The sequence below is a fragment of the Heterocephalus glaber genome, unplaced genomic scaffold (genome assembly GCF_053883595.1).
Source record: "Heterocephalus glaber isolate CG9 unplaced genomic scaffold, H.glaber_assembly_v1.0 deba00000281, whole genome shotgun sequence".
NCBI classification, from domain to species: domain Eukaryota; kingdom Metazoa; phylum Chordata; class Mammalia; order Rodentia; family Bathyergidae; genus Heterocephalus; species Heterocephalus glaber.
In genome coordinates this window covers 10,921,509-10,933,651 of record NW_028258139.1, presented here as the reverse complement: position 1 = coordinate 10,933,651, position 12,143 = coordinate 10,921,509, and the positions used below count along the sequence as shown (strand labels likewise).

Below are 12,143 nucleotides of genomic sequence, written 5' to 3'. Positions count from 1 at the left end.
AAAGGTCCTAGCTCAAATAGCACCTAGTCCTTGGCATCTTTCCCATCCCCTATAGTCTCTCTTTTATCTGAACTTCAGGGGAGCATTTGATACTTTTCTTGAGGCATTTCTCATTCTGCTTTTCTCTTATTGAAAACGGGGATGGCCACCTATACTTTTTTTTTCCTTCCAGTACCAGGGATTGAACTCAGAACCTTGCACTTGCGAGGTGGGCATGGGTGGCACCACTGAGCTAAATCCTTGGCCCACCTGTACTTCTTTGTGACACGTGGAAAGACACAAATGACTGCATGGAAAGAAGTTCCCATGTAGCCCCAGAGGACCAGCAGCTTGGAGGATGTTCTGTTTCCTTCAGGCTGCGGTCCCTGAGGAGAGAGCAGGGACATTGACTCTTCCCTTCTCCTCCCAGTCTTGACCTGACTTCTGTCAGCTCCTCACTTTATGGCCCTTAATTGTGTGTATGTTTGTGCTAGGCCCTTATCTAGGCAGAGCCTTCCCTTCCATCTGCCTGTTTCTCCCTCACACACCTTCCTGGCTTCCTCTGTCTGCCTGCCAGGCTTTGTGCCCCGCCCTGGTCTCCACACCTCTCCCAAGGCCTTTATCTCTCCCTCTGCCTCTGTCTGCTCCAGGTCAGGAATTCTTATCCCTATTTTTTTTTTATCTTCTCTCCAAGCAACAGGACTCAGCCATCCATCACCATCTGGGGCCAAAGGCATTCACTTTCCACCTCACACCTGCACAGAAAGTTCTCTGGGGAGGACTGAGTGGTGGTTGGTATTGAAAATAACTTGGACTAGTGATTTATGACCGGATTTTTTAAAAAACAAAAAGCTGATTATCTGGGATCTGACACTGTGGCTACAGACTAAATCTTAGGCACACTTTATCAGAAGTTTTCTCTTGGTCCTTTAAACACCTCTGGCAGGGCCTCTTTGACACCGATGGCAGGGCTCACAGGGTGGTATTGCCTGGTCACTCAAGGGTTTCTAAGGATTTTTCAGAGAAAAGCCTTATGCCTAATCCTTGTGACATTCCTGTCATATAACCAAGCTCATCACTTAGGACATTGCCAGGGTAGAGATGTAGCATTAAAACATTTTTAAAGTCTTTTTTCTCAGTCCTGTGGATGGAACTCAGGCCCTCACATATGCTAGGTAAGCCCTCTACCACTGAGCTACATCCCTAGTCCCACATTGTATTATTTTTTGAGTCAGCAAAAGTGTCAAAAATTGAAATTGTCCCCTCTGCCTTCTCCTACAAAAAGAGTTATATAAATATGATAATCTCCACAGTGTCTTCATAGTAGAAGGATGGATGAATGTCCAAGTAGTGAAGAGTACTGACATTCTTTCTCTGGGAGTTGCTTTACTGAAATCAGTGTCCTCACCCCATGGAGTCTGGCTTTGATTCTTTCCGCAAATCTCCCTGAGTGTTTATTCCCAGTGGAGATGCTTATCCTATTTCCCTAGTTGGTCAGTGACAAGGTACACAGTTTTAGACCCTTAATGCTTCCTCCTCTCTGAAGCGCCAGACGCCTGCCACCCCACTCTAAACCAAGGACCATTTCCAGAGGAATGTCAGGCTGTAGCTCAGACGTGGGGCATTTGGGCCAGAAGGATAATTGCAGCCCTGTCTTTGAAGTGCCTGTTGGGATGGGGTGTCAGTTCCTTTGTGTTGTGGGCCTGGAGCTGCCAGGCCTAGAGCCAGTGCCTCTAACCTTGGGCAGGAGCTTTCCTCCCTTCCCTACTCTGAGTCACCTTGAAGCCCCAAGATTGGAGTGCAGACATGATCGCAGTCTAGCTCCCTCCCAAGTGGCCCTGAATAGGTTACTGAGACTCCCCAGAGCTTCAGTCTCTCAGCCGTAAATCAGTGGGAGTAGTTCTCTATGGGGGAAAAAGTCAGCAAGACTTTTGACAAGACTCCTATGAGCTGATGATGGTTATGCTGTTTTTTGCACCTGCCGTGGTCTCTGCTTAGCACTGAATAAAGACACAATCTGGGAACTCTTGAAAAGAAATCTAAGAGAAACCCTTGAAAAATGAGTCCTGACTCAGTTGGTGACAATAACTGTGGCAGAGGAAAACGCTGTAAGGCAGACGTGCGTTTTTATCCCGCCATCTGCACTTCTGGGCTTGCTGCCAGGGTTATTTGACACAGCACATCAGTGGACTTTCATTGAAAAGCAGCTTTTTTCATTGCAAGCAGCTTTCTGGTCTACTTCTGCTTTTACATTTCAATTTGGGATAACCGAAGTTCAAATCACTCCACATTGTTGAGGTTCTGTGACTTGCAGATAGATTTGTTTTCAAATGAATCACTGCTAACAGCATGCCCGCCGACCCTGTCCTCCCCGTGGTTGTGCCTTTTTCCTCCACCTGCACAGCTTCTGCTTAGGGGTACATCGTGAGGTGCTGGGGTAGAGGAAGTGGTCTTGCTTATGAATGGGGTGGATCTCTGGAGGTTCCCGATGACTGTGGCTTAGTTACCAAATGGCAGTGCAGGAAAAGGAACCACGCGATACTCAGGGGAGTTGGTAGGATCTGGGTCAGCTTTTGGCTAGCCAGGACCGTGCCAGTGGTTTTTCGTTACAGTTTTGGGGAAGCAACTGGATTGTTTCTTTTCTGACTTGTGGCTGATATTATGCAAAGGCTGGACACATTTTCTTGGCTTTATTTACTTGAGACTGGATCATGATGGAAATTTTGATCTGGATGTGGTGATGCTCACCTGTAGTCCCAGTACTCTGGAGGCTGAGGCAGGAGGATCACTCGATCCCAGGAGATTGGAGTCAGCCTGGGAAAATGGCAAGACTCACTGGGAAAAAGAAAGAAAGGAAGGAGAGAAGGAGGAAGGAAGGAAACAGTAAGTGAATTGAGGGGCTGGGGAGGTAGCTCAGTGGTAGGGCACTTGCCTAGCATGCACAAGACCCTGGGTTTGACTCCTGGAACCACAAAAGAAAAAAATTGAAATTTTTTCTAGGTTATGAAAATGACGTATTTATTGTAAAGCAGACAGTGAAAGTCCCCCATATGCCATCCTTGTAGGGACACATTGCATGGCCTCCCCCCGTTCTGTGCGTTGCTCCTTTTATTTGCTTTCATCCTAAACAGTAGAGAATCCTGGAAGAGCCTCTTTATGTATTTGGAGACCTGTTCACCTCCACTCTCAGCTCTTTGGTGTAGTTGGCCCGTGGCTCCCTTGCCACCCTCTTGACCTTGTCCATCAGGAGTCTCCTTCTTATTCCTTTCTTCCTTCTCCCCTCAGGCTGTGTATAAGATGGCAGATGTCGCCTGCAAATGCCATGGTGTCTCAGGGTCCTGCAGCCTTAAGACCTGCTGGCTCCAGCTGGCTGAATTCCGCAAAGTGGGGGACCAGCTGAAGGAGAAATACGACAGTGCAGCTGCCATGCGGATCACCCGCAAGGGCAAGCTGGAGCTGGTCAACAGCCGCTTCAACCCGCCCACCCCAGAGGACCTGGTCTACGTGGACCCCAGCCCAGATTACTGCCTGCACAATGAGACCACAGGCTCCCTGGGCACCCAGGGCCGCCTCTGCAACAAGACCTCGGAAGGCATGGATGGCTGTGAGCTCATGTGCTGTGGCCGTGGCTACGACCAGTTCAAGAGCGTCCAGGTGGAGCGCTGCCACTGTCGGTTCCACTGGTGCTGCTTTGTCAAGTGCAGAAAGTGCACCGAGATTGTCGACCAGTACATCTGTAAATAGCCAGGGAGACTCCGCTCCTCTGATGCTCTCCTTCACTCTGCCTCACAAGAGTCTATATTATATAAATCTATATAAATATATTTTATATTTGTAAAAATAAATGGCTAGATGATAAATAATCAAGAGAAGAAAATGGAAAGGAAAGCTTATTTAAGAGAACTTGGCCACCTCTGCTCCCAGTGGGAAGGAGAAGGGTATTATTTCCCTCCCTCTGGAGAGGACTCTCAGGATGTAGGATGTGGAAATACTTCCTGTCTGTCCACCACCGCCTCGAGGAGTCAGGCAGTGGTTGGATGGAGGAGACGACTTCAATCTTGCCCAGAAGTCAGGAGGCTTTGCTAGGTTGATGGTTTCCCATGACCCCACCCTCGGGCCAAGAGACTTTGTGGAAGGTAGGGGACCTCGGCCTAACCCTGATGGCTTCAGGGTCTAGCCCAGAACACAGCTTGGTCCAGTAAGGAGCCTGGTGCATTCCTGCTGTTATCTGGATGCACATTTGCAGAACACACACTGGCAGAAATAGCTCCTTCCCAGCACAAGGAGAGGGAGAGGTTGATGGCACCCTGACCTGGTGACTCCCAGGCCTGTCTTTCCTGCGAGAACCCTCCACAGTTCATAACTCCTGCACCGAGAGGAAAGGGGGTCATTCAACCTGCCGTGGCAGGAGAGGTGTGAGCTAGGCGTTTGTGCCTGGGCTGCAGGAACTTGGACTGAGTGAACGTTGCACTGTCCTCCCATACAGGGGGAGGAAACTGCTGCTGCTGCTGCTGCTGCTTTTATCTGTCAAGGGAAGCCTCACAGACTATAGCGTGTGTCGCCAGGTCAGAGAGCCTGGCATGCTCTCTTCATCTCTGTCCAGATGTATAGTTAACCTCTATATTAAATATCCTTCACCCACGTTTCTCTCCCTCTCCTTATTTGGACACATGATTATCTTTAATGAGTCTCCTTTGACAATTTATTTAATTTTTGGTGTTGACAATAGAACCCAGGGCCTCATGCATGCTAAGAAAGTGCTGCACCACTGAGCTGCACCCCAGCCCAGGGCAAGCCTTTTCTTAAAAGATTAATATTACCCATCTTATCTCTGCTTTTCTTGTCCTATGCCAATCCCACCAAGTCAAGTGGTATGGCGCTCTTGCTCTCTCTTGCTCTCTCTCGCTCTCTCTCGCTCTCTCTCTCTCTCTCTCTCTCTGAGGCTCATGCATGCTAGGCAAGCACTCTACCACTGAGCTGTATCCCCACCCCATTTTATTTTTTATTTCAAGACAAGGTCTTGCTAAATTGCCCAGGTGGGGCTTGAACTTGCCGTCCTCCTGCCTCAGCCTCCTTGAGTTCTGGGATTACAGGCATGTGCCAGTATCCCCAGCTTCTTCTCTGAGTTTTGGTTTGACCTTCAGAACCCTGCTAAATGGTGTGGAAGAGGGTAAGGAAATTGAAACTTTTCAGAGCACTAGTGTGGTGACTAGAGAGACAAAAAAGCATGAGAATTAAATAAGGTACTGCATTTAAGCATTCTCCCCAAGGGCTACCACAAAGCTTAACACTCAGTGGTAGCCATTAATACTATTCTGAACAGGGCCAGGGATTTAGCTCAGTTGTTCTGCTGCCTGCCTCACAAGTATAAGGTCCTGAGTTTGATCCCTGGTACAAAAAAAAAAACAACTTATGAACAAAAGAATTTCCTGATTTAAATGTAAGCTTTATGTGTATCTGCCCCTTTCTTTCCTTCTTACATTTGCAGCCACCTGAGTTAACACAGATGTGTTCGCTGGTCCTTGGTAAAGCAGAGACATCAGGGAGACTGTGGCTGCCTCTGTATGCCATCTACGGCTTTGGACTCAGACTCAAGCAGAGCTCGGGGATCCAGGAAGAAAGATGTCACTATTCTAAAAGAGAGGGGTGGGGTGGGCCTCAGTTGTAGAGTGCTTGCCCAGCATGCACAAGACCCTGAGTACAGTCCTCAGTGATTAAAAAATTAAAAGGGAGGAAGGACTTATTGAGGACATGGAGCCAGGCAACACTGGCGCAACCAGTCTGCAGGTGAGCCGGAAACTACATAAAAGCACTCATCTTCTTCTAGAAAAATTTGTTTCTGGGTAAATAGTGGGGTTAAAGAATTAACTTGGGTTATCATGAGCAAATGATATTTTGAAACTGTCCAGCAGAGATTTTGCCTGAAGATGTGCACTGCTCTACAAAGACCTCTGCCTGTAGAAGCTAAAGGGCTTTCTGAGCAGACAACAAAGAACCTCAGGCCAGCAAGTGTTATTTTCTGGTAACTCGGATTCTTTTGGCGCACTTTTTGTTTTTAAGAACTGGGGGTTGAACCGAAGGAGCACTGGGCTAGCCTAGCCTGCTTTTGTGTTATTTTAAGATAGGGTTTTTTGCTAAGTTGCCCAGGCTGACCTCAAACACGTGCCCTTTCTGCCTGAACCTCCCAGGGGGCTGAAATTATAGATATGTGCCACCATGCCCAGCTTCACATTTTCAAGATGATTGTCCATGATGATTGTCCAAAAAGGCATTAAAGTCAATTGAACTACAAAAGATCAAAACCATGCCCTTGGCTTCATTAGTAACCATTTAACCATCCTGACCATATTTAACCCTAACAAGTCACATACATCAACCATAATAAGGGCTTAACATTGGTTGGCTTTTTTCCCTCATTGTGTGAATGAAACCCAAGACCTCCTACATGCTAGGCAAGTACACTACCACTGTGCTACAGTACTCTGACCCAATTTTTTTTTTTTTTTTTTTTTGGTACCAGGGATTACTCGGATCTTTGCGCTTGCGCAGCAGACAGCAAAACCACTGAGCTAAATCCCTGGCCCTCTGACCCTATTTTTTACTTTGAGGCAGGATACCACCAAGGTGCCCAGGCTGACTTTGAACATGCAATCTTCCTGCCTCAGCCTTCCACATAGCTAGGATTACAAGTGCCACAAGTGCCTGGCTTACTTTCTTTTTTTTGTTTATTTGTTTGTGTTGGTTCTGGGGAGGGAACCCAGGGCCTCATGCATGCTAAGCAAGTGCTGTACTACTGAGCTACACCCCAGCCACATATTCCTGCATAATTGTCCTACAGGTCTGGGAAGTTATTATATCAGGTACTCAGAGTATTTGAGAGGTGAAATCTAATTCTTCCTTAGAAACCCTGGGAAATTATGAGTGAATGGTTACAATTCCCAAAAGTCACTTTTGTGTTCATGAAGGGAGATAGATAATCCCTATACTTCCTGCAGCATTGTGGCAAATGTTTTCTTTCTGACATGGGAGCGAGTCATGGGCAAACACCAGTGTGACTATTGCATTACATAGTGTTTGAAACCTGGTAGACTTGCAGCTGTTGGAAGTGACTTGTGGGCTGGGGATTTAGCTCAGTGGTTCTGGTGCCTGCCGCGCAAGCTCAAGGTCCTGAGTTCAATCCCCAGTACCAAAAAAAAAAAAAAAAGAAAGTGACTTGTAATGTAGAAATGTGTCTGGAGAACATGGAGACTCAAAGTGGAAGCAAAAGAGCTCTGCCCAGGCCCGCAGATCGTTAGAGGAGGAAGAGGTTGAAGCAGTCAGAGCTGTAGCCCGAAGAGGGTTCCAGGTGAGGATCTCCAAATCTTGAGCACAAAGGCCAGAACCTTTGTATGCTTGTAAAAATTCAGAGCTCTAGGGCCAGGGATTTAGCTCAGTGGTTCCGCTGCCTGCCTCGAAAGCGGAGGGACCTGAGTTTGATCCCCGGTACCAAAAAAAAAAAACAACAACCCAAAGATTCAGAGCTCGAGGTCCCCAGCACCAAAAGTCCTTGGTTTTGTGGGCAGTTGCCTGTGACTCCTGCTCCTGCGACGTTCGCTGAGGGACCCTACGCTGGTGTCCAAAGACTACACAGGACCTCCAGTTGTTAAGAGCAAAACCAGGCTCCAAAGGGTCCTGATTCCCAACGTGGTGATTTTGTGGCCCTATGTAGCAGTCCCAGTACCTGAAATTTGTTGTAACCAACCAGTCTGACTGAAAGACCTTTGCACTGGGTGTAGTACCTGTACCTGGACTAAGCAGCCCTGGTCATCCCAGAATGTTTTGATGAGAGGCAGTGGTACAGAGCAGAACCATTACCCTTGGCTGGTCTCCCTCCCTCTTCTGCCTAGGACTGATAGGGGAGACTATCCACCCAATTACTGTGTGAATATAATAGGGCAGAATTTATGTGGCCATTTGTCTTCACCTTGCCTTTAGGATAAAATTAGGAGAAAGGTATACCCCACTGCCTCCTCCATTTACAATATAAGCTGGACAAGTGGTAGACAGGAGGGTTGGAAGGCAGTCTCAGCCAGGTTGCGGTTAGGATGGGCCTTCATTCCTAAAACCATCCAGCAAGAATTTAGATCTCATGTCCCATTTGAGAGAGTTTACTTACTTAGTTTTCAATCCACCCTTCATTCTTTGAGATGAGAAACAAAACCTGCTACCCGTATCGGACCCCAAATTGGTTACTGCCTTTGAAATTCTACCCCACTTCTCTTTAATCATCAGTGTCTTATTTAAGCTTTGTCATCCTCTGCAGTTTTAGAAGCTAACAAGATGATGTAGCTTGTCATTGAAATTGCTCCATGAGATAGAAATCTTACAGCTGTAGTAGTCTATGAAGAAACCTGTTTTTTGGGCAAAAAGCCACACCATTCTAAGAGGGTGGAAACAAATAGCTGTTTCCTGCTCAAAACAGGCCCTGCTATATTGTCAGGCACCACCAAAACTGGGTACGTGTATTTTGGAAGAATATCATAGTGTGTGTGCGTGTATGAATGCATGCATGTATGTGCTTGCACCCCCCTCACACACTCAGGAGTTCATTAATTTAGGGGGAGGTGGAGAGGCACTGGAGGCTTGCAATATGTAAAAAATTAAAAATCGCTCATCACTTCCGGCCGAGACACTGCTGACTGTGAAGTCTGTATATTGGAAACCTTTGTCGTCTAGTTGGCTGGTGATGACATGCTTTTTGGGGTTTTTTTCTTTTGGTACTGGGGATCGGACTCGGGACCTTGCGCTTGCCAGGCAGGTGCCAGGAACCACTGAGCTAAATCCCCGTCCCTATGACATGCTTTTTATCTCTAGAAAGTAGGGGAGAAAGGAGGGCTATGTGAGCCATCGTTGCTAAGTATTATTGTAGTTCTTTATTACCTAAGCAGATCTGCATCGTATGTGTCCTGAAAGAAGTAAAGGGTGCTTTGATGCCTGGTTTTACATAAGAAGTATGGGCAGAGCTACCCAAGGCCCTGGGTTCAGTCCCCAGAACTGCAAAAAATATATAAAAAGTATGTGTAGTTTGACCCCATTTCCCTAAAGTAAGAAGATTTGTGCCCCACTGTAAGGATGGGACTCCGGGCAACGTGGCAGACCCAGTCCCTACCTGGTGCACTGTTAAGCAGTTGGAGAGTTTGGGCGTTTATCATGCAGATTAGCCACATTCTTCGCTTTCTGCCTCCTGCTGCTTGCTTTTGGTCTTCACTTTGTTCATTTACAACTCCTCTGAAGGCAGCCAGGGAAGACAGACCCAAATCAGTTCTTTGAGGCTTCCTAAGTGGGTGAGAGAAGGGTAGTTAAAATGAGATTTAAAAAAAACTGTCCATGAATTTAGTATGTCACATGTGTGTATAGTCTGCTGGTCCCCGTGATCACTGAAAATGGATGGAAAGCTGCACACAGACAAAGCAAGCAGTGTAAGAGGGCAGGAGCATAGACTCACCTCACTAGGGGCAGGGTATGCTGGGGTATGGAGAGGGTATCAGGAGAGTCCTGAAGCCATAGCACCAAGAAAAGTTGTGAAAAGATACTGTACAAAGGTGGACCCTTCTAATCCAATCTTAATTTAAAAGAGTGTTATTGTTCTAAGTGGCCCTGGCCCTATGATTTAAGACCTGGGGCTTGTGCTCAGTTGGGTCAACCAGCTCTTTGGTACCTGATTTGAAAGTTACGTCTTTCATATATTTACTTATTTCCAGAGACTGTTTTTTTCCCCCTTCAGTGCTGGGCTTGAACCCAGGACGTCATGCATGCTAGGTGAGTGCTCTACAACTGAGCTAAAACCACAGCCCCCAGAGACCTTTTTAATAGAAGCTAAGTTTCATAAAGAAATTTTAAATTTTTCTTTGTGTTAACTACTGTGCCTCCCAGAACCTAAAACAGTGCCCAGCACAGAGAAAGGACCCAATAAATAGCTGCTAAATGAATAAATAGTGATTCTCAATGAACACGTAAAGAAAGTGAAGCGCTATAGGAATTACCACCCCCCCCGCCACTGTAGTTTGTTCTCTCAGCTGCAAGCCACAGAAATTATTTTGAGCCGGATTAAAAGGAGGGTGAGCAGAAGGGTTCTGGAGAGTCTCACACTGTCTGCAGGAGCTCGCACAAGGACCCCTGGGTCACTGTCCCCTCCTATCTTCTCTGAGGTCCAGTTCTCTCCCCATCCTCTGCTCTCTCCATCACCATGGCTGTCTCCACCATCTCTATCTTTTTCTTCCTCTACTGACTGGCTTCCTGTGCTCCTCATGGTGGGAAACATGGCAGCCAACAGCTTCTGAGTGTACAGGCCATGCTCCCAGCCAGGGGAAGTTACTGCCTTGTGCCAAGTTTGCAGAGCCAGGACTCTTCCACCATGTGATGACTTTGTCATGGTCCCAAGTGCAGCGGGAGGGGGTTTAAGAATTCATCTAGGAGAATTTATCAAGGAGAGGGGAGCTCCTATTGGTCTCATTAATTTCCCTGCCCAAGGGTCCAGAGGCCACGCTATCCAGCTTGTTGGTGAGAACGATGAGCCTTAAGTATTTACTCTGGAAAGGCTCATGATTTTTTTTTTTTTCTTCTTTTGAGACAGGGTCTCGTTATACAGTTCAGACTGGCCTTGAACTCACTAGGTAGCCCAGGCTGGCCTCAAACTCATGGCAATCCTCCTGTCTCAGCCTCCCAGGTGCTAGGATTACAGGAATGCACCACCACACCTGACTCATGATTTTATTGAAGAAGGGTCCCTTATCTGTGAAAATGAGTAATTATGGGACACATCCCAAGACTTTCAGGCCACTAGTATGCCCACTAGTATGTCCTGTTTCCCAAATAACTTCAAGGATGGAACAGATCCTACAGATGCATTAATTTTTATACAGAGCTATGTTTGAAGGGCCAGTCATCCTCATTAATGATTTAAAGATATTTTCCCTTTGACAGTATGATTCTATGGTATCAGTTGGCTCCTTAATACTTTTCTTGGTGGTTCAAGGTCTGAATCTACCAAAAAGAAATCTCTGAAGGGTGATTTTACTAGTATTTTTCTATAAATCTTCCATGGCTTTTTTCTCTTTTGTGGTGCTAGAGATTGAACCTAAAGTCTTGCATGTGCTAGGCAAGAGCCCCAGTGCTGAACTACATCCCTGGTTTTTGTTTTTTTTTTTTAATTTTAAGAGAGGGTCTTGACTGGCCTCAAACTTTTGATCCTCCTGCCTCAGTCTCCCAGGTGGCTGGATTTACAGGCTTACACCACTGTGCCTGGCCCTCCACAGATCTCAAGGGACAACAGTGTGAGCATTTGAAAACCTCCTTGTGCCCTATGGCTAGCTTTCTTTCCTTCTGTTTCATCTGAGAGCCCAGCCATCCAGCCCTAAAATATTAGGCAGTAGACAGGAATGACACATTTGTAAAGTAGAAAATAATTCCACTCACACTTATAAGGTGCTGTATTTCCCTCTTAATTTTATTTTCTAACTTGAAAAATATTTTTGGAAAAGACCTACCTGCTCATCTGACAGAAAACATGACACTGTGGCCTCATTTTGAGTCAATAACCCACGCTGGAGTAATCTGCAGTTCTCTTTCGACCACATGGTGTCGCTGTCTTATCACTTCCAGCCATGTGTCTTGGTGGCTCACAGTGGGGCAAAGGTTGGGCAGTGGATTGATGGCAGAAAACAGTCTGGACAGCAGCAAAGCTGAGTTCTAGTCTTCATTTGGATGGATTTGGGAGGAACTGAGTTGGTGGTGTGTGTGTGTCTGTATGTTGCTAGGGATCGATCCCAGGGCCTCATTCATGTTAGGAAGCGCTCTGATGCTGAGCTACACTCCCAGCCCTTTATATATTTTTATTTTGAGGCAGGTCTGCTAAGTTGCAAAGGCTGGCCTAGAACCTCCATACTCCTCCCTCAACTGGGATTACTGGCTGGGTTTATGCATGTAGCCGGGATTACAGGCATGGACCACCGGTGGACTGTTTTGCCTATTTTTTTTTAAAGATTGAGTGTGAAGGGGAATCCAGTTAGGGGACTCTTTGTCCTATTTGGCTGACCACCAAGACAGAAATCACTATGTCAAAAATCACAATGGAGCAGCTGCTGGGAAAGCAGCTGTGTATTAGGCAAGTGCTCAGCCATAGGTAG

General features: G+C 46.6%; 1 protein-coding gene and 1 pseudogene across 5 annotated transcripts in view; both read left to right on the top strand.

The window, feature by feature from the left end:
- The window catches only part of Wnt5b (Wnt family member 5B), a 106,732-nt gene extending 99,545 nt beyond the window's left edge, over positions 1 to 7,187 (top strand). For all 5 annotated transcript variants that reach the window (XM_021249860.2, XM_087186282.1, XM_004837642.3 and 2 more), the window contains one exon: positions 3,265 to 7,187. In XM_021249860.2, the coding sequence (XP_021105519.1) occupies positions 3,265 to 3,723 (459 nt within the window). In that variant the 3' untranslated portion in view covers positions 3,724 to 7,187. The remainder of the gene's footprint in view (positions 1 to 3,264) is intronic.
- Positions 7,188 to 12,086: 4,899 nt separating this feature from the next.
- LOC101706686 (sperm flagella and cilia-associated protein 2 pseudogene) overlaps positions 12,087 to 12,143 on the top strand; it is a 36,466-nt pseudogene continuing 36,409 nt past the window's right edge.